The following is a 22,770-nucleotide window of genomic DNA, read 5'->3' as shown; positions in this document are numbered from 1 at the left end:
GGAGACAACTAGAAAAAACTAAAATTTACTTTTAATAGCATTCACTCTAAGGATTATTATATTACAGTTTCAGAGAAATGACAGTAGGTCCTTGTCTATTACAAGTCATCACTTTCACCCTACCAGAGCGGTATGCTTCTTCCAGCTGCTGTGAATCCTGAGAGTTGAAAGGAAGCCATGTCTCCTTAGAATCTATTATCTTACAATAAAACCAATGAGGAGAAACTGGTTCGTACAAACTGCCAGCATCCATGTCTATTAGCTCAAAGGAACTACATGAGTTTGGTGATGGGGATGGATCTGACTGGGACAACTGTTCCTGGTGTGATTCCACAGATGACATTTCGTTCTCTAAAAGACAAAAGAAAACTATCAAAAAAAATTTCCTTCTATTAATAGCGTAATTGTTCACACACACAAAACTGGTCATTTTAAGGAGTCATTAAAAAAATCTAAGGGGGCTACATAATCTAAAACAGAAATAACACAAGTTAACAGCTTCTTTTTGTTTGGGGGCTTTTTGAGGGGCGGGGGGAGGGAGGAGGCTTTAAACAAAATATTTCTTATATAGTTAGACCACCGCTTTGGCGCTGATATCCCAATCCTCTCAGAAAACTGCATGTTTTTAATTCAACAAAACTGGAATCACAAGAAACACATGGTCAAAATCTGGACTGCAAAAAAATTTTACCCCCATCTCCAATCCAAGTCTAGTGTCCAAGGCAAACAACATTTACTCCAACTAAGTGTCTTAGTAACACCTGGTTTTAGGCTCCAGGCCCCTGTCATAAGACATTTACATGACGACTGGAATCACAGTATTGAAAACAAAATTATTCACTTAAGAACCAGTTCCCTGTTATCAGTCTCTGAAGGGCGTTTAAGCAGAGGCCATGGTACAAACTCTGAAAACTCGAACCCTTGCTCGGGGCCACTGTGCGCACGCGCACACCCACCCGCACGGTCCAGGTCGCCGATGGAAAGTAACAAGGGACCTGGACAGCCTCCTTCCCTCAGGGAAGACTCTGACCCGTGTGCTTCCAGCCCGTCGACACTGGGCAGAGGCGAACACTGCAGACATCAGAAGTAAACCCGGGCTCCTCCGAGGGGAGCGGGCAAGACCGTCTCTCTCTCCGCACCGAGCGCAGCGGGACCGAAACCCCCGGCCTCCCTCCGAGCCGACGCTGCCCGGCTTCCGCCCCTTTCTCCTTCTCCCCCCGGCACGAGTTCGCCTCTGCCGCCTTGCGTGTCCCTTCTCCCCACGACCCCGGGCCTCCTGCAGCCCAGGTCTGGGACCTCGGGGCTCGCGGACCCCTCTCCCCGTCCCGCCTCCAGCCCCGCGGAGAGGAGCGGAACGTGAATGAAAACGAGGGAATCTCCCGGTGCCTTCGACCGGCGTCTACACAAAAGAGGCCTCGGCCGGGTCCGCGGAGCCGCGGTCACCCCCGCCCCGCCGGGGCTGGTCCTCCCCGCCCCCCCTCCCCGCCTCGGGCATCGCGTCCTCCGCCGCCCCCGGCATCTCCATCCCGCAGTGGCCCCCCACCCGCACTCCGGTCGGGGCCCCGGGCTCGGCCGCCGCCCCCAACGCGCCGCCGCACTCACCCGGCGGCCCCGCAGCCTCTCACGCCGTCCTGCCCTCGCTGAGGTGGGCACGACATGTCCCCGCGGAGGCCTTGCCCGCGAGCCCGGGCGGGGCGGAGCGGGGCGGGGCGGAGCTTGCGGCCCCGCGGGGCTCGCGCCCAACACCAGGCTCCGCCGCGCTCCTAGCTGGCCGGGCTGCCCCGAGCAAAGATGAGGTGACCGGGCGCGCGGCGTGGAGGCAGCGGGCGGGGCGTGGAGGCCCGCAGGGGCACTGGCGGGAAGCGTCGCGAGAGGTGGAGGGACTCGCGCGAGATGTGCTCCTCCAAGCGGGCTGGAGGTCGGAGTGCTGGGCGCGCGGGTGTTGCGGGCGGCGTGCCCTCCGCGTGGAGCCCGCGCGGGGGATCTCGGTCGCAGGCCGGAGGTCTTTAGAAGGCAGGGAGGGGGAATGAGACGTTATAGGTGGGGAGCATTTCAAATTTCATTGAGGACTTCCCTGGCGGTCCAGTGGTAAAGACTCCGCGCTCCCTATTCGGGGAGACGCGGTTTCGATCCCTGGTCGGGGAACGAAGATCCCGCACGACGCAGGGCGCGGCCGAAACAAATTTCAGAGAAAGCAAGGTTCTTCAAGAAGCCCAGCCTCCTCACTTAATAGATGGGAAAATGGACCTCCTGACCCCGTGGTACCCTGGCTAACCCTACTGATGGGCCGGGATGGTGCGGGGACCCCGGAATGGCATGGCCCTGGTGAGGAGCAGGACAGGGCGCTGGGGGTAGCTGTGTCTACCCAGACCTCCATTTCTGGGTGCTGAGAACGGATACCATTGGCATTTGCAAGGGAAAAAAGGTCCTCTCTGGGTCTTTGCCCCTCTCCCGTGCGTTTACTGGGATTTAGAGGCTGTCAAAAAGCTATCTTTGAAAGATGTAGTGGTGAGCTTGGCAGGATTCAAAAGCCACGAGGGAGGTTGGAGACGATATATTTTTGTCCAAACAAGATGACATAACTGAGGTCAAGAGTTTAAATGAATTTCCCAAGTAGTATCCCTGCCCAGCTCTCCTGAGTTATTTAGTTTTCTGGAAGACCTCAGTTCCTTTGGGCACGCAATAAAATACTTTCCCATTTTCCAACTAGATTATAGGGCAAGGGTTCAGGGAATGTTTTTCAGTCTTGTTATTTCTTCAGAAGCTGAGAAAAAGGAAACTAAAAGAGGGAACTTTTATAATACATTAATTCTCTTACGGTTTAAAAGCCACACACAATTATCCACAAGTTTACTTACACCTTTCCTCAAATCTGTAACACGTGAATAGCTTCTGTTCTCTACAGAGAGGATGAAGCCAGGACTGTGTCGCAGTTTCTAGTATCTTGTCAGATGACTAGCTAACAACTAATAACAATAGCTAGCTTTTACTGAGCTCTATGTTCTAGGAAACAGTTACAAGCATTTTACGAGTATAATCCCATTCAATTCTCACAGCAACCTGGTGAAGTAGGTTATCCCTATTTGCAGAGGCAGACTCACAAACTACCAGCAAGTAATGGAGTCAATGTTATAAACACAAGGTCTGTCTTCAGAGCCTGCACCTAAGTAACTTACCTAAAGTTGCAGTCAGTTAAGTGATAGAATCAGAACTTGAATTTAGGCCTCTTTCTCCAAATGCCTGTTGCAGCCTCTTACACCAGCTGTTCTCAATTTTTTTTTTTTTTCAGTCTCAAGACCCTTTATGCTCTTAATTAGAACTCTAAAGAGTGGTGTTTATTTAGATTGTATCTATTACTATTTACTGTACTAGATGTTAAAATTGAGAAATTGAAACATTTAATCCATTTAAAAATAAGAAAAATCCAGTTCATGTAAATATTTTTATGGAAACATAACATTTTCCAAAATAATTGTTTAAAAGTCAGAGGAAAGAATGACATTGCTTTACATTTTTATAAATTTCTTTAATGTCTGGCTTAATACAAAACCATTGGAGTCTCATAGTTGCCTCTGCGTTCAAGCTGTTACAATTTTAGTTTGTGTTGAAGTATATGAAAAAAATCCAGCCTCACTCAACTGTGCAGATGGAGAAGGAAGGCTTTTAATAGCCTTTTCAGATAAGTGTGGGATATTCTTTTTAATACTACACTAAAATTCAACAAATGGTAGCTTCTTAAAAGTTAATTGCAATGTGGAATCTGAAAACATATTAGTGAATTTTTGTACTTTGATACATTAAAACCCATTGGTCTATCCTGCACTTTGAAAGGCTCTTTTACCCACGCATGATTGATGACATGCATGCATCGATCATTTGTAAAATATCAGTTCACTGAGCTATGCAGCCTTTTATTTTTTTTTATTTTTTTTTTTATTTTTTTTTGGCACACGGGCTTAGTTGCTCCGCGGCATGTGGGATCTTCCTGGAGCTGGGATTGAACCCGTGACCTCTGCATTGTCAGGCGGATTCTTAACCACTGCGCCACCTAGGAAGCCCTATTTTTTTTTTATAAATTATTTATTTATTTATTGGCTGCTTTGGGTCTTTGTTGCTGTGTGTGGGCTTTCCTCTAGTTGCCATGAGCAGGGGCTACTCTTCGTTGTGGTGCATGGGCTTCTCACTGCGGTGGCTTCTCTTGTTGCAGAACTCGGGCTCTAGGTGCGTGGGCTTCAATAGTTGTGGCACGTGGGCTCAGTAGTTGTGACTCTCAGGCTCTAGAGCACAGGCTCAGTAGTTGTGGCACAGGGGTTTAGTTACTCTGTGGCATGTGGGATCTTCCTGGACCAGGGATCGAACCCATGTCCCCTGCATTGGTAGCCAGATTCTTAACCACCGTGCCACCAAGGAAGTTCCCTATGCAGCCTTTTAAATGTTAATATATTTCACTATTTTTTTAAATTACCACCAATCTAATTAGAAAAGTCTTTTAAGTATTGGGAAGCTGTCAAGCTCAGAGCAGATAAAAGTTTTCCAAAACTCTCTTTTAAAGGTCTAATTTCATCGTCAGCAACAAATACTGTCAGTTGTTTTCCTCGAAGTGACAAGCTCACTTTGTTTTCAAGAAAAGTTCTGCCAAATACCTAAATCTGCATAGCCATAGTTTGTCTATCATTTGTACTTTCAAATAAACATGATGTTCCATGAAAATAAAAAGAGTAGCTATTTCAGTTACCAAGTCAAATGTCATGTGCTTTTTCCTCAAGAGACCACCTGCAATATTGTGATTTATAGGAAAAATATTTATTTGGTCATTCAAATGGATATATTCATTCACAATTTCTAGCTCACAGCTCCCAAAACCCTTGGACTTTCCTGAGCTATAAAAGCAGTGAGATGCTATCTGCTCTCTCGTCCTCAGGTTCTGAAAACGCTTCAGGGAAGGTGACTTTTGGATCCCACAGAAGGATGTGGGCTGCTTGGCTGGAGAACTTACCATGTGATTGGAGGGTGGGAACTTTCAGTCCCAAAGCCCAGCCTCTGGGGAAGACAGAACGGCTGGAGGTTGAATCAGTTGTCAACAGCCCATGACTGAGTCATCCCTTTGTAATGAAGCCTCACTAAAAATCCAAAGTACAGGGTTCAGAGAGCTTCCAGGTTGGGGAACAGCTGAGGATTGGGGAGAGTGGTGCACCTGGAGAGGGCACGGAAGCTCCACCCCCTTCCCCCAGGCCATGCCCTATGTATCATTCATCTTGCTGTGGTTTTATATCCTTTTATAATAAACCAGTAATTTAGTAAATAAATAGGTTTTCCTGACTTCTACGAGCCGTTCTAGCAAATTAATTGAAGCCGAGGAGGAAGTCATGGGAACCTCTGATTTACAGCCAGTCCTTCAGAAGCACAGGAAACAACCTGTGAAAGTACAAATGATAGCACCTGAAGTGGAGGGTGGTCTTGTGGGGCTGAGCCCTTTACCTGTGGAATCTGATTCTGTCTCTGGGTACCAAGTGTCAGAATTGAGTTGAGTTCTCAGACACCTGCTGGCATCCAAGAATTGCTTGTTGATGTGCGGAGCCCTCCCCAACACTTTGGAATTGGGTCTGGGAACCCTTTTTCACCCGCATACTTCAGCCCGCAGAACTGTTTCATGCACACTGACCATGCTGTCACACAGAATGTCAAAAAGGTGTGAACTCAAGGGTTATGAGTTAATAAAATCAATAATTTTTACTCTGCATGAAGTATATTTTTAAGTGAAACCAGCACTATTTTTATTACAAATGCACGGCAGTGGACAATACAATGACTGATAGTACAATTTGTTTTCACTGCCTTAATTCCTGGTAAAGCACCAGCAGTTTTACCCACCATTGCTCTTCCATCAACAGTGCAAATGTCAACAACGTAGTAAAAAAGGCACATCATGTCCTGGTACTATTAAGAAAATAGTTTTGATCTTGTGACCCCTAAAGGAGTCTCTAAGACTCCTAGCCTCCATGGACCACCCTTTGAGAACTACAGAAATTAAATGTGCCTGACCTGGGGCTTGGGATACAAAAGTAATGAATAACACAATACCTACCCTGAAGGAGTTCACAGTCTCAGCAGGAGACACAAGCAGGTAAATAAATATATCTCGTTGAACACAGATGTAGAGAACAAACATATGGATACCAAGGAAAAAAGGGGGGTGGGATGAATTGGGAGATTGGGATTGACATGTATACACTACTATGTATAAAACAGATAACTAATGAGAACCTACTGTGTAGCACAGGGAACTCTATTTGGTGCTCTATGGTGACCTAAATGGGAAGAAGGAAATCCAAAAAAAGAGGGGATATATGTTTAAGAAAAAAAAAAGTGCAGGAGTGTGAACATTTCTTCATATTACCATGACAAAAAATATGCTGGGTTCAAACCTCAAAAAAAAAAAAATCTTGTTGAGTGCTATAACACAGAGAGCCCAGATACACTGATAGGTACAAAAGAGAGAGTAACCAAATGTCCAGGCATACCTCCAGAAATTCTCATTCAGTAGGTCTTTGGCGGGATTCAGGAATCTGCATTTTAAAGAAGCCCTCTAGATGACTTCGATGCATGAGATTCACACTTTGAGGAACAGTGCCTTAAGAAGTATAAATTTTAGGTCTCCAAGAAGGCCTGGTAGGTAAGTAGTTTCAGAAAGACAGAATATCTCATGATATCTCTCAAAAAACCACCACTTAATTTCACTTGCTATTGTTGCAGTTGTATATCAAATCTTTTACCAGAAAAGGCTTAAAGGGTAAAATCTGAAACAAAGTCTGTTTTTTCTCTTTCAATTCTCTACTGCAGAAGTCGGTAAACTCGTTTCTATAAATGGCCAGGTAAATATTTTAGGCTGTGTGGGCTGCAAGGTTTCTGTGACATCTAATCAGTTCGCTATGGCAGAAAAGCAGCCAGAGACAATATGTAAACCGATGGGTGTGGCTGTGTTCCAGTAAAACTTTATTTACAAAAACAGACGGTGGGTTAAATTTGGTCTCTGGTGGTAGTTTGCTGATTCCATGCTCTAGTGCAAAAGATAACGCTAATGGCCAGTAAGCCGCCCAAAGAGCAAAAGAGTCTAAGGGTCATGAAACAACTGGATTTCATATCCAAAGTCAGAATAATTGTTAGGCATCAATTCAGAATTCCCATTTCTTTCCAGGATAAATCACATTTCATTGTTCAGAAGGTACTGTGTTGAGTGCCTATCAAGGCATTAGGTGCTACGAGGATACAGTTTTTGGAGGTAGAAGTTCTCAGTCCCTGGTGGACACCTAGGCATCAAAAGCTGAGCAAACTCCACAGTTGTTTCTGATGTTCCGACTATAAAATAAGAAGGCCAGGCTGTGACAGTGATTCTCAAACTCTAATGAATAGAAGGTATGCGAAGCAGATTCTTTAAATTTCAGATCCAAACCCAAGAAAGTTAATCAGCAGGGTCATGAATCTACATTTTAAACAAGAGTATACTGACTGCTTCTGTGCGGCAAGCATCACTGACTGACTTTGTTTACGAGAGAATGTTAGAGCTAGGGGAACCACAGAGACATCACTGTGATGCTCTCTCCCAGCCCAAAGCTGGTGATTTTTATAAGTCCATAAACCATTCATAAAAATGCATTTTATTAATTTATAGCCACAACTGAATAGTTCCTGCCCTAAAGTTGAACAATCAGACTTTTTTTTTTCCCACTTTGAGGAAAGTGATTTGTACTCTCCTTATGCTGTCTCTGTCTCACTTCAATGAAGAATGTTTTGAGTTGATAACTTCAGTTGAAGCTGTGCAGCAAAGTGGCTCTCCTTGGGCCCCTGGAGATTTCCATCAAGCCAAGGTTTCCTCTTGGCTAGCTATGGTTGTCAGATTGAGCATATGTAAATATAGCAAATGCAGAAGTAAAATATAACACTTTCAAGAAACAATAAGAGAAAATCTTCAGGAACTGGGGGTAAGCAGTGAGTTCTTAGAGACTTGACACCAAAAGTTCTCAAAATGAAAACCTGATAAATAGGATTTCATCAAAATTAAAAACTTTTGCTCTGTGAAAAACTGTTAAGAGGATGAAAAGACAAGCAACAGACTGGGATAAAATACTTGCAAAGCACCAAAAGGCCAGTATCTAGAAAACACAAAGAATTCTCAAAACTCAACAGTGAAAAGATAAACAATGGAACCCAAATTTGGTTTCAATATCATTCTCCAATAAGAGGGACCAGGGTTTCCTGGAGGAGTAACTGGTTCTAGGACTCAAACCGGAAATACACAAGATGCGCCTAGAGAACACGTGGTGCCGAAAAGTGAGGAGCGGTCCAAAAAAAAACAAAAGCCCCACACAATGATGGGGGTATGTCAAAAGGACACAACTGAAAGCTCCCAATGGCCAAAGCAAGACATTCTGAGCAACAGAACAAAGAAGGTAGCGTTAGATCATAACACAAAGTGTAAAATAAATAAATATGGGTGCATACTGATACATATGACTGATTAAACAAATAAATAAATGAGAGAGAATGAACAAATCTACCTTGCAGGGAAATGCTAAAGAATTGATGTAGATAAAACCCTCAATGAGGTAGAAGATAACTCCCCACCCCCTAAGTGTGGGGCTGCCAACGCGGACTTCCTTCCAAAGAGGCATGAAAACGGGGGAAAAAGAGTAACTGTGTAGTGGAGAAACCTGACAGACTCTACCTTAGCCACGTGATGAAGGTTAACATCAACAGTGTAAGCTCTGTAGATAGTACATACATTTGTTGTACAATGAGAAAGGGCACTTACCTCTCTGGTCTTCCTCCCCAAAACCCAAGCCCCAGTATAATTATGTGAAAAACAACAGACAAATCCCAGTCGAGGGGCATTCTACAAAATATCTGACCCATACTCCTCAAGACTATCAAAGTCATCAAAAACAAAGAAAGTCATGGGAGCTCCCTGGTGGCCTAGTGGTTAGGATGCTGGGCTTTCACTGCCATGGCCCGGGTCCATCCCTGGTCTGGGAAGTCAGATCCCACAAACTGTGTAGCGCGGCCCCCAAACAAACAAACAAACAAGGGAAGCCTGAGAAACTGTCACAGCCGAGAGGCTCCAAAGGAGATATGATGATGAAATGTAATACGGTATCCTGAGTAGGATCCTGGAAGAGGAAATCGGTGTTAGGTAAAAACAAAGGAACTCTGGATAAAGTATGGACTTTAGTCAATAAGAAAGTATCAGTACTGACCCATGAACTGTGACAAACGTACAACACTAAGGTGTTAATAACAGGCTGTGCGGTATATGGGAGCTCTGTAGTATCATCACAATTTTTCTGTAAATCTACACTATTCTAAAATAAGAAGTTTATTAAAATAAATTCAGTTAGAACATGGGCAAAAGACACAGACATTTTACATCAGAGAATATACATGAAAAGATGTTCGACACTGTTAACCATTAAGGAGATGCAAATTAAAGCACGAGATATCACTACACACCCATCAGAATGGTTAAAATAAAAAATAGTGACACCGCCAAATACTGGCAAGAATGTGGAGAAATTCATACATTGCTGATGGGAAAGTAAAATGGCACGGCCAGTCTAGACCCATTTGGTAGTTTCCTGAAAAAATTAAACATGCAAGTATCACATGACCCAGAATTGCACTCCTGGGCATTTATCCCAAAGAAATGAAAACTATGTCCACACGAGAACCTGTACACGAACGTACATAGCAGCTTTATTCATACAGCCCCAAACTGGAAACAACCTATACATCCTTCAACAGGTGAATGTTTAAAAAACTGTGGTACATCCATATCATAGACTACTACTTAGCAATAAAAGAGAACTACAGATACAGGAAACAACTCGGATGAATGTCAAGAGAATTATGCTGAGTGGAAAAAAAAAACAACCTCTAATGGTTACATACTATACAATACTATTTATATAACATTCTCAAAATGACAAAGTTTAGAAATGGAGAACAGCTTCGTGGCTGCTGGGGTTTAGCATGGTGGGAAAGGTCAACAGGAGGAAGAGCTGTGGTGACGGGACTGTGCTGTATCTCGACATATCAATGCCGATATCCTGGTGGTGACATAACAGTAAAGTTTTGCAATTGGGGGAAACTGGGTGAAGGGTATAGGAAAGCTGTGCATTATTTCATAAAACTGCATGTGAATTTACAATTATCTCAAAATAAAAACTTTAATTTAAAAAATACAATACAGGGAATTCCCTGGCAGTCCAGTGGTTAGGACTCTGCATTCTCACTGCCAAGGGCTGGGATCAACTCCTCGTCGAGGAACTAAGATCCCACAAGCCGTGCAGTGTGGCCAAAAAAATAAATTAAAAATTAAAAAATTACAAAATTAAAAATACAGCTGGCATTCCTATCAATGGGTTCCACATTCACAGATTCAACCAACCATCAACAGACAATATTTGAGCAGAAAAAAAATTCAGGAAAGTTCCAAAAAACGAAAACTTGAATTTGCCACATACCTGGCAACTATTTACATAGTATTTACATTGTATTTACAACCATTTACATAGCATTTACACTGTATTAGGTATTATAAATAATGGAGAGATGGCTTTAAAGTTTATGGGAGGATATGCATATGTTTCATGCAATACTACACCGTTTTACATAAGGGACTAGAGCATCTATGGATTTTGGTATCCGAGGCAGGATCCTGGAACCCATCCCCCATGGATACTGAGGAATGAATGTACTCCCAGTTATTTTGGATTTCACAAAAACAGTCAATTTTAGTATCACTGTGTCGCATGCAATATGTGGAACACACTGATACTAAAAGATGATTTGCTGTTTATCTGAAATTCAGATGTAACTGAGAATCCTATATTTTATCTGGCAATACTACCCTTGGCATTAGCTTACCAGAATAAGGTATATATTGCAAAATAAAAGAATATTTAAAAGTTGGCTAGAGAAAATGTGCCCTGATCTCAGAAACCCCTAAATCCTCTCTTCTCAGCAGCTGGCACCTCCTCTGCCTCACATTTGATCGTAACGTGCGCTGCTGCTCACCACTCCTGATGAGAAAAGGCACACAGAGCACGAGAGCCTCCTGTCTTCACAGATGAGGAACAATTATCCACAAAACCCTCCCTTCTCAACTTCAACTTAAAACAGCTATTCCCTCCAGGAAAGATTATGAAAAAATAATCATTAGAATAGCCAGGAAGTATTTTCCAGAAGCCATTTGGGGTCTCTAGTATAACAACACTGTAAAAAAACACAACTAAGAACTGATACACATCTGAAAAATATCTCTAACATGAAAAAGAGGGAGATTGAAAAAGAAAGGGAAAAGCAACTTTGTAGGAAATTCATTATTCAAGAAGAAAAAAATATCAAGAAATTATCATTAATATCCTCAGAGGTATGATACTATACCTATAAATGAGGGCAGAATCCCACAGAGAATACAGAGAACAAAAAAACTCCTAGAAACTAAAAATATGATAGATGAAACAGAAAATTCAGTGGAGAGTTGGAAGATAAAGGTGAGTAAATGTCCCACAAAGTACAGCAAAAAGGCGAAAAATTAAAGTGAAAAGATAAGTAAATCAAAAAACCAGTCTAAGAGATCTATAACAGAAACAGCAGGAATTCTAGAAAGATGTAATAGAGATCAGGGTAGCAGAGGCAGAAAACAGACAAACAAACAACAACAAAAAAAAGCCCAAGAAAATGTTATAGGACTTTAGGGCAGGAGTTTCCAGAACAAACTGTGCCCAGCAAAACGGACAAAAACAGACCCACACCAACACTATACTGCAGAGGGAACAAAAATATCCTAGAAGCTTCCAAGAAGAAAAACCAAGTTTTAAACAAAGGATCATGAAAACACATTTTCAAACATGCAAGATGTAAAGAAAATTATTTCCTATGCTCCCTTTTTCAGGAAGCTACTGGAGAACACACTCTACCAAAATGAAGGAGTAAACTAAGAAAGGAAAAGACATCAGCTTCAGAAAAAAGGAATCCAACAGAAGGGGTGGAGAGAATCCCCAGGACGAACAGAAGACCCCAGAGTGGAAGTGTGCACCAGGAACATACCCGTTCTCCAGTCAGAGGGCTCCAGGAAAGCTGCTTCAGGAGCCTGGAGCTGATAAGATATGTCTGAGCATCTTAAGAGAAGATTTAGACAAATGATGGAGGGTTTAAGGTCAAATCAGTCATAAGTACATAAACAAACAAAATGAATAAGACATAATTCACTCCAGGGAAAACAAGAAGTTGGTCAGGAAAAGAAAAATAACTAGTTTTAACATATGACTGAGCTCTGGTCACCATTTACATGGTATAATAACGCATGACAGAATTACCATACAAGTGGATTGAGAAATTGGAAGGATGAGGGCTGGGATGTGTGTACGGTAGACGCAGAGAGACCTAACCTTCATCCTCTACAACAGAAAATCAGTAGAAATGACCTACAATTGATCAATCAAAAGGGAGCGATACAACTGTGCTATTAAAAAACATGGAGATCTGTAGTGACCTAAGTGGGAAGGAAATCCAAAAAAGGGGATCTATGTATACAGATAGCTGATTCACTTCGCTGTACAGCATAAACTAACACATCATTGTAAAGCAACTATACCCCAACTGAAAAAAAAAAAGCATGTATAAATAGGTATAACTGAATCATTGTGCTGTACAAAATAAATTAACACAACACTGTAAATGAACTATACTTCAATAAAATAAATTTTAAAAAATAAAAATAAAATTTAAATATGGAGATTTTTTTTTAAAACTCAGTTTATAGTGGTTACTTTTGTAGAAGGAAAAATGGGAATGGAACAGAAGAATGCACCTTTTCATAGAATTGACTTTTTTTTTAAGACTTTTTTCTTTTTTAATTTATTTATTGGCTGCGTTGGGTCTTTGTTGCTGCCTGCAGGCTTTCTCTAGTTGCAGACAGCAGGGGCTACTCTTCTTTGCAGCGCGTGGGCTTCTCAGTGCAATGGCTTCTCTTGTTGCGGAGCATGGGATCTAGGCAAGTGGGCTTCAGTAGTTGTGGCACATGGGCTCAATGTTGTGGCTCACGGGCTCTAGAGCGCAGGCTCAGTAGTTGTGGTGCACCGGCTTAGTTGAAGCGCGGCATGTGGGATCTTCCCAGACCAGGGCTCGAACTCATGTCCCCTGCATTGGCAGGGGGATTCTTAACCACTGCTCCACCAGGGAAGCCTTGATGTGGACCATTTTTAAAGTCTTTATTGAATTTGTTACAATATTGCTTCTGTCTATGTTTGGGTTTTTTGGCCACGAGGCATGTGGGATCTTAGCCCCCCAACCAGGGATCATACCCGCACCCCCTGCACTGGAAGGCAAAGTCTTAACCAATGGACCACCAGGAAAGTCTCAGAATTGACTCTTTAAATTGCTAACTTCCCTAGAATTATTTGAGTCTTTAAACTCGTAAGTTTTTTAAAAACAAAAAAAGACAAAAAACTCCAGTCATCAAGTATTTATCCCCCCAAAACTTTTTTAACGGCAATTTAATCTATATTCTTCAACTTTAAAGAAAATCTTCCTACCTCTAATGGTATTATATTAACTAACTAAAGAACTGTTTTCAAAACCCCATTTTTCAAAGCATTTAAAAGAATTCCCCATCAACAATGTAGAGACCAGCCCATCGCGCCGATACTTCATTGAGACTTATTCGTCTAAATATTTATAGTGGCATTTATATTTGGAAAAATAGTGGCTTATTATAGAGAACATAGTTGTGTTTAACATGCCAGAGCTGGATAACTTTATTCAAGATTTTGACAGAAATTATCCCCAAAGTAATATTAAACTTAGATACTTTGTAAAAGTCCAGATGTGAAATACCAAAAAAATTTTTGAATTCAGTCTGGAGTCAATACTAAGTCAAGAACTGAATGAAATCCACAAAACAATGAATACCCTTTTCCTTCTTATATTCACTATATTTTCTGGAACAGGTTTCCAATTTAGTTTTCCTTTCCTTGATATTTGCATTTGGAATCATTTTAACATGGTTTACACCTTTAAGTTCTAAGCCTGTATTTATCCGGAATATCTTACTATAATTAAAATTATAAATCCAGAAGCAATTGCCCTCCCTTACAGAAGGAATCCAATTAATAAATGTCGGAGGAATGAGAGAAACAAAGTCACGTTGGAACACCACAGCAGTACCTGACACAAGCAAGGTCTGCCCGTGGATACAAAAGTGAGTGGGCAAAAGTTTAAGCAGAAACAGGACATTTGCATAGCTCACATTATCTCCAGCAAACATTTGGTGATTACAAAGGAAAAATAGTTAAGTTCACAGTAGAGAGTCCTAGCAGACGCCACCTTAGGTAGTGGCTAAGGTTAACAACACCAGAAATACGTTACCGCATCAGGTGTCATGATACACTGTCACAGATCGAAGGACGCTACGATGACACGACAACTAAATTCGAGGCAGGATCCTGGATTGGATCCTGAAACAGTGAAAGGACATTAGTGAAAAGGTTAAGAAAATCTCTACTTTCAAAACTCTCTAGTTAATAGTGTTGTATCAAGGCTAATTTAATTTCTTAACTTGACAAATGTTCTATAGTCACATAAACTGTTAATATAAAGAGAGTGAAGAGTACACAGAAACTGCTGTTTTTACAACTCTTCAGGAGGTCTAAAATTACCTCAAAATCTAAAAAAAAATTGTTAAAAGACATATACACATTTTAAACATTCCTACATTAGGCCAAAAATAAAAATCCTGGAATAAAACTGTCACCATATTATCTCATAAAATCACTCGTACCAACCTAAGATGGGGCCAATATTTTTACTCTAGTTCTTCTCATCATATAATATGTTTGGAGACATATAAGGAGAGGAGGTGGCTGATAGATTTATTTTCTTGTTAATAGGCCTGGCAGTCAAGAAAAAAAAATTATCATTTGGATATCTTATTAAGAAACAGCAGTTTTTCCAATAACAGATACTCTACACTGGAAACTCACTTCAGACAAAAAAAGTAACTCATCTGCCTAAGTCTTTTCTACATGATAGCACAGAGCTACCCAAGCATATCCAGCTAAGACCCTTTCAATATCCCATCCTTAAATCTGGCTCTAAAGTGACTGTTCTTAGTGACGGTAAACATCTTTTTTATAAAACAGGCAATACTGTCTATGCAATTTATTCTAGGGAAACAAAGATAAACCTCAAATCTACCTTTAAAAGAAGAACACAACTGCCCACTCTAGCTACGGCTGATTCACTCCCTGAGCACAAATCCTCTCCTACCCTCGTCATTTCTTACTATAAACTCAGCAGATACACTGAGCTGAAATCTGCTCGTAGGGATCCGGATGGTGAGGCTAATATTTTAGATGGAGAATAGCATTGCCAAATGGTCGTACTTATTATTTGTGCAGTTATTATTTCTACTTGCTGTGGCATTTAATTTCTCATCTGTGTTCATCACATTGCTCTGTATGGAAGCAGCTGTAGTAAAAAGATAATTAAGGGGGAAAAAAGAAAATTTTAAAGTGGATCTTCATCCCAATACAATTAGAAAGCAAAAAAGAAAATGGCCATGTTTTCCTCCCTGTACTCACGCCATTTCCAAATTAACCTTCCAACACTAACATGAAGAATAGAAGTGGTAAAACTCTAAGTTAATGATCTATACAAAAAAGGAGACAATCTACCTCGGGAACTCACTACACAGTGCAATATATTCAAGTGGTGAAAAGATACAAATCCATCCAGAGTACTTTCTGGCTGTCAATATAGTCTCTTGAGTAATTACATTAAACATATTACTACAAAATGTACCAAGTAGAGAATAATACTATATTTGTGAACTGCAAATAACAAAACAAAACAGAGGTCCAAGAAGGCTAAAGTCCAAGCTGTAATTTACACACAAAGTGTCTGGTGGTAGCAGTCACAATGTACAAAAATGTGAAAAGTAATCCAGATGTTTAAAAAACAGAGCCTGTTTGTCTCAGAGAACATCCAGTCTTATCCAGTAGGTTTCTGAAAAGCCTGTTACACAAGGTGGATTTCCCGCCTGCTGATAAGAAGCAGCCTGCAGATACCCATACATTTCTTAAGGGGTGGGTCCACTTGGCAATATTGATAACTCCACAGCTTCCTATTACATTCACTGGTCTGAAAACTGAAAACTACTCATAACCCAATAGTTCTTCCAAGTCCTTTACCAGTTTTTCAAGATTTATATCAAAGGAAAGTTGGAATGTATTGCTTCTTGTTGTCAACAGGCATTTCAAAAGAGGGCTATTAACCAAAATCGAGTTCTTTGGTCAAGTTAGTAACAGGCTTCCCCTTTGTTCTAAATCCCTTCATAATCCTTTTTTTTCCAATTTTTCCAGTATGGCCTGGATTTTACAAACAGCCTCTTTCCTGGCCTGCCGGACAGAGTCCTGGCCCCCAGTTTCAACTGAATCCAGTTCCAAAAGCTCCTTGGTTAGCATTTCTTCCAGAAGCCAGTATGCTTTGTCTGTCTTTTTCCCTACGAACTCTTCTACTTCTTGCTCAAGATACTGGACCTTCTCCAGCACATGTATGATTTTTTTAATGCTTGGGGGAGTCCCTTCATCTGAAGATAAACACTCTTCAGGAAGACTATTACTCTGATCTTGACTGCTGGGATGGTCACTGGTGGCGTTACCGTACAGCTGAGGCTCAGCACTATACTGGACTTGGGAATCCAAGAGCTCTGAATTATCACTGTTCACTGTTCCCGAGGACTCGTACGGATGGACACTGCAAGGAAAGTTGTGCCGGTTCATGCCTTGATCGGACTGGCTATAGGGGTATGAGGAATCCTTGGGGTGGGAGAGTAAAGAGCGGAAAAAAGCTGTTTTAATGGGGATCCATCAGCCTCAGGTTTGTTAGCCCCCATCTTTCACCTGACCAGGAAGGTACATGAACAGATTCCCCACCCATAAAACTGGACGGCCCACCTTAATCATTTGAGAAAAACACAGCCCTAAGAGGATAAAAGGCAGAGAACTCTTGAGTACAAAGGCTGGAATCTGCCTTGAGGCAGGTCACCATCATCAACACCTCACAATCTACCCTCACCACCTCACAATCTGTCTGGTGACTTAATAAATAGGAATTAGACAGTTTGTTCCCCTAAAGTGGTAAAACTTGAAGACAAATCTTAAAAAGGAACCTAGCCACAAGCAAATGAGGTTCAAGGGTACAGTTTAATAAAACCATGCAATTTCACACTGGTTTTGTCTTCTGTCTGGAGACTGAGGTAATAAACTCTAATCTTTGATTTTGTTTAACATTCAGATGGCATTACAACTCATAGTAAATGAGCATTCTCCTGTCTTTTCAAAAAAAGGAAGAGAATCTAAAACTGCTCTACAAAATAAAGTCTATTTTAAATTAAAAGGAAACGGCTAGGTCAAGCTGTCCGTAGTAGCCACCAACATTCTGAAGTTAGTCCCCATTTAACGCAGACCAATGCAGCAGAGCTCCATGCTGTGCTCTCTCAATCACCCAAACATTAAAAGAACCATGTTCAGAAGGCCTCCTACCTTGGGCTGTAGGGGCGGTGGTGAAGGAGGTGGCTGAGGAGAGCCACCGCTAGGCCACGATGAAGTGCCTTCGCTCATGTAGAGGCTCCCAGGTGGTGCTGAGGGTGCAGCTGCAGGCCAGGGGTAACGGGTTCCCATTCCGTATGCAGCGGGAGGAGCCCATGAGTCCTCTTGGGGTCGCACGGCTGGTCCTGCTTGTGGAACACTACGGTTACCTTCCCCGTAAGGATAATGGGGCACGCTCATTCCAGGGCTCTGGGTTGAGAGGAAGGAAACATGCTGGTCATTGCTAAAAATCACTCAAAGAAGTAATGAAAATATTCTAGCGTAAACAGATTCTGAGATGCTTCCTCTCTGCTTACCAGAGTATATTTTAGCTGCTACGGGTTAAACTATAGCATTTCTAATGAGTTGCAATACTTTCTCCAAGCCTAAAAAAGCTTGGTTCCAAAGATACCGGGGGTAGATGTGGTGACACTCAAACTCAGAAAAAATAGGGCCTAAACTTCAGTGGCTGAAGCACAGCATAAGTCTGTCCCATAGATACTATAAATAAATAGACCCATATGCTGTAAGGAAGACATCTTAGAACTCCCCTTGAAGTGAACAGAGAAATAAACATGGGATCATTCATAGAATATTACAAAAATATAAACCTAAACTCTTGAAGTGAACAGAGAAATAAACTTGGTAGCATTCATTAACCTGAAAAAATAAAACCATGACAGAATAATGCTCACCTGTGAAGCAGGATATCCTGGAACCTGCCCCCTAAGAGGGGGAGCTTCAGTCTGGCAGTCCTGCTGGGGGTACATCCAACGAGAGACTGGGGCTGGGCTGTTGCCCGGTGAGCGGTAAGTGCTCGGAACCTCTGTGGAGTAGGTGGTCTGAGCATACCCAGGGGTGTAATAAGCCCCCGGGTAGGAGGCAGTACTTGTCCCGGGGCCACTGGGATACGGTGGGCCGTACGCTCCGTTTGTGTAAGAATTCAAACTCTGTCAGAAAGCAAAGTTGGGAGGGAAAAAAAAAGATGAATAAGTAGAAGAGCTGAAATGCCCTCACTTTGAAAACTCTGGCAAGAAAGGAGATCAGTAACTAATGAAAATATGAACTACCTAAGCAACCCTTGAGGTATTCTTTCATACACGATAATCATATACATATAGTAAATTCAGATTATTGCTTTACGGTCTGTGTCATAACAATGGGAGGATATGTTGTGATGCAGGGTGAAGTAAGGGCCTTTGAGCAGTGCTTCTCAACCATTTCCGTAAGTACACCTGGCAATTACACCTAACAGCAGGGAGCTTATCCCCACACACTGGAGAGGGGGTTCTGGGAAACGTGGGAGAATGACTAGAGACAGAAGAAAATAACCATGATACAAGAGAAAGGAAAAAACCCCACAGAGACAGACCTGGCCCTGCCACAGGCTTGGTGTTTACCCTCTCTGAGCTTTAGTTTCTCTAGCAGGAAACTGGAGATCATAAACTCACCTTGCAGGGTTATTGTAAAAATTAAATGAGATGACACATATAAAACGCTTAGTATAGCGTCTGGCACACAGTATGCTCAATAATTAGTAGTTTTTATAATACCACTGCTGTTAGTATTCATGTGGCAAGGTCAGGAAATGAACCAGACCTGACTCCAAAGCCCATGTTCTTTGTATTGATACTTTCCCACTCTGCTTCCCCAGTAATAACAGCAGATGGAGGCAAATTCCACGTACACTGCTTACTGCAGTTTTACATCACCTACCCAGACTATTACTGACACCCAGAACCCTCAGTTTAGTAATCTGAACAAGATTAAAGCTAAACTCTGAATGATTATCTAAATGTTTTCTATTAATTTCTCCTTTACATTGTTAAAATGGTAAAAAGAGACTCAAGTTTTCCTGGACTCATCCTTCTAAAACTAGACAATCTTTCCCATTTGAGGTAGAAGAATAAGAAACAAACCTTGTGATATTCACTAGACTTATTGTGGTGATCATTTGACAATGTATACAAATATTGAATCATTATGTTGTACATCTGAAACTAATATTGTATGTCAATTATACTTCAATTAAAAAAAATAACCCTGATACCTTCTACAGTTGTTAATGACTGAAGAAAATGAAATCTTAAATTTGATTCCAAATCTACCACATCAAAAAGAGGGATAGGGACTTCCCTGGTGGTCTAGTCGTTAAGACTCCACACTCCCAGTGCAGGGGGCACAGGCACAGGTTCGATTCCTGGTTCGAGAACTAAGATCCCAAATGCCACAGGGTGCAGCCAGGGAATTAAAAAAAAAAAAAAAATCCCTTATGCAACATACACAGCTGAAGACTTGATAAAAAAAAAAAAAATAGTGTGACTTTTCGTACTGTGATTCAACTTCTAGAAATCCTTCCGAAGGAAATGATTCAACTAGAGAAAAAGTTATAGGCATGAATTTGTTCATCACAGCATGATTCACCATCGTGCAGAACTGTAAACTGTCCTGTACTGATGGGATGATTAAGTGGGTTACAGGCTATTCATTGAGGGAATTTTATTCTGTCCTAAAAATTCACTGTTAGAACTGACCAGACATCTAATGATATTAAAGAATTATTTTTAGTGGGTTTTTAAAGTTTTGATAATGGCATACTGGTAATGTTTTTAAAACTTCTTTATATCTTAAAGATACATACTTAAGTATTTACAAGAGAAATAATATGATATCTGGATCTGCCTCAAAATACTCTAAGGATATATATATAGATGAAACATGATGGCCGTGTATTGTACTTGTTGAAGCTGAGTAATGGGTACATGGGAGATCACTGAACTATTCTCATTATTTTGGACTATGTTTGAAAAGTTCCTTATTATTAATAAAAAAGGGCTTCCCTGGTGGTGCAGTGGTTAAGAATCTGCCTGCCAATGCTGGGGACATGGGTTCGAGCCCTGGTCCAGGAAGATCCCACATGCCACGGAGCAAATAAGCCCATGCACCACAACTACTGAGCCTGTGCTCTAGAACCCGCGAGCCACAACTACTGAAACCCGCGCACCTAGAGCTGGTGCTCCACAACAGAGAAGCCACTGCAGTGAGAAGCCCATGCACCACAACGAAAAGTAGCCCCCACTCTCCGCACCTAGAGAAAGCCCACGAGCAGCAACGAAGATGCAACACAGCCAATAAATAAAATAAAAATAAATTTTAAAAAATATAAAAATAAAAATAAATTCAAAAATAAATTTTTTTTTAAAAAGAGTTAATGCTATTTCACCCTATAACATGGAAAGTACATATGATAAATGAAAAGTCATATCAAAAGGCATACGTAAAATAAGATTAAAGCTGTGTAAATATGATAGGGAAAAGGCTGAAAACAAATTTACCAAAATATGGACATATTAGGATGACAGAACTAGTGTTTTTTCTTCCTTTTATTTCCCAAATGTTTAGTAATAAAGTTGTATTACTTTTTACAGTAAAAAAAAATCTGCTATTAAAAATGTCACAAAATCTCAAGTATGTCTAGAAATTGGAAGTAGCTCAGACCATAGCTACTTCCATCTATGTCCAAGTAGACTATTTTCATGAAGGGAAACTTGTATCAAGGACAGCAAGCTGTGATTTGAAACTTGTCAGTTGATATGGTATCAGATAAAATCTGAAACTGAGCAACTACAAGAAGAATTAAACAAAATCTTTGACAGTCATCGAATTTCTGTAGAAGTCTCATTTTGGATTCCAGAAGAAATCAAGAAACTGGAGCTCTTAAAACTCAAAAAATATTCCAAGTGCTGCTCTTGTTCTAGAGGTAAATGTAAATACGACTTAGCATTTCAAAAGTCACACCATATGGTGCCTCACTGCAAGCTAAAGATTATCCAGGAGGAAATACTTCTTCCAAAAGTTTGTTTTACAATTGATGGACTGTTTATAGATATAGAATCAAAGAGAAGAAAAGTGGTCAGGTCTCTCACCCAGAAAGTGAAACACTGTTCAATGGATTCCTTTTCCATTTAGTATACAACTATCAAACAGCACACAGACCCAATCCGAGTGGGGAAAAAATTTTTTTTCCATTAGCGACACCACAATTCCTCCTGTTGTGCTGGTCTTGAAAAACATGGAAGGCTTCACCACAAAAGCACTACAAGACTTCATAATTATCAGCAGTTGACATCAACTTGAGTTTCTACTAATACTCATTTCTGGAACTGCCAAGTCCATTATCATCCACTGGTCACTTCTTCATGCAATATCTCTACTTATAGAACTATTCCAATTTTTGTCTCACAGGGGCTCCAGACCACAGTACTTAATAAGCTGTATTTTACAACCCAGTTCCCCTTTAAATTAAATGAAAAGGTGTTATAGGTTCTGACCAAAGTCCTTTTGTACCATGATTTCTCAATTCAGAACATTATAAGAGGACTTCAGTTTTCTTTCTTAGAGCATTTCTGTTCCCAGGCACTCAGTGTTCTGTGGTGTAATCTCCCAGAAGCCAAGAGAATTACCTTCTTTATCAGAAAATCAATGTGAAAGTATCCGTCTTTCATCCTTTAGATACGTAGAAAAGAAGCTTTAGAAAAACAAGTTGCATTCATGACCAATGAGAGGATTTTGAACAAAAAAACCCTACCACAATCATTACTAGAAAACCTGTGTATTAATCATACTTTTCCCAAGTACCACTGGGTCGACAGATCACAGCTACAATATCCATGTTTACAAATGATCAGAGTCAGAAGAACACACCATTAGTCTTGCAGTGGCTATAGACGTTGACTAAGGATGAGCTTATGATCATAATTCAGAAATATTTCAAAGGTTTTAAGTCTTCTGAAGAGTAGCTTGGCAACAAAGCAAAGAAAATAAAGGAGTTCCTGAGCCAATTACAAAGCCCTGATACAGAGGCCAAAGAGGAAGCAAATACTTCTGAGGCTTCAGAAGACAGTTCTTGATGCAAATGAAGGCGTTAAAAACAAATAAGCAGCAATCTTAGTTTGAAGAACTCAGAAAATACCTCACGAATTTCATCAACAGTCTGGCGAGACCAAATCATCTCTTCTGAGCTGGTTTACTTCATGCTGCCCCAAACCTGCTCCAGGAACCACCCGACATGCTCCTCAACAATCCTTACTATTAGCTGAAAACGAGGAAGGCTGTATTTCAAAGA

The 22,770-nt window shown here is 41.1% G+C and overlaps 2 protein-coding genes and 1 pseudogene across 7 annotated transcripts in view; 1 reads left to right on the top strand and 2 right to left on the bottom strand.

Moving 5' to 3' along the window:
- The window catches only part of DDHD2 (DDHD domain containing 2), a 37,481-nt gene extending 35,570 nt beyond the window's left edge, over positions 1 to 1,911 (bottom strand). For 3 of the 6 annotated variants that reach the window (XM_057697655.1, XM_057697653.1, XM_057697654.1), the window contains exons 1-2: positions 1,603 to 1,863; positions 124 to 351 (exon numbers count right to left, since the gene is read on the bottom strand). In XM_057697655.1, the coding sequence (XP_057553638.1) occupies positions 124 to 343 (220 nt within the window). In that variant the 5' untranslated portion in view covers positions 344 to 351; positions 1,603 to 1,863. Of the gene's footprint in view, positions 1 to 123; positions 353 to 1,602 lie in introns of those variants that run through there. The other 3 variants (XR_009047791.1, XM_057697658.1, XM_057697656.1) reach the window with 3 other exon arrangements.
- A 13,582-nt stretch (positions 1,912 to 15,493) lies between these two features.
- The window catches only part of BAG4 (BAG cochaperone 4), a 29,021-nt gene continuing 21,744 nt past the window's right edge, over positions 15,494 to 22,770 (bottom strand). Inside the window, exons 4-6 of the mRNA XM_057697669.1 lie at positions 18,341 to 18,595; positions 17,601 to 17,855; positions 15,494 to 16,874 (exon numbers count right to left, since the gene is read on the bottom strand). Coding sequence (XP_057553652.1) covers positions 16,389 to 16,874; positions 17,601 to 17,855; positions 18,341 to 18,595 — 996 coding nt within the window. The 3' untranslated portion in view covers positions 15,494 to 16,388. The remainder of the gene's footprint in view (positions 16,875 to 17,600; positions 17,856 to 18,340; positions 18,596 to 22,770) is intronic.
- On the top strand, positions 18,805 to 22,665 carry LOC130830447 (origin recognition complex subunit 3-like; annotated as a pseudogene).

This window comes from Hippopotamus amphibius, chromosome 10 (assembly GCF_030028045.1).
Source record: "Hippopotamus amphibius kiboko isolate mHipAmp2 chromosome 10, mHipAmp2.hap2, whole genome shotgun sequence".
NCBI classification, from domain to species: Eukaryota; Metazoa; Chordata; class Mammalia; order Artiodactyla; family Hippopotamidae; genus Hippopotamus; species Hippopotamus amphibius.
Note: the sequence above shows the minus strand (reverse complement) of the source record. Positions and strands in the feature narration are given on the sequence as shown.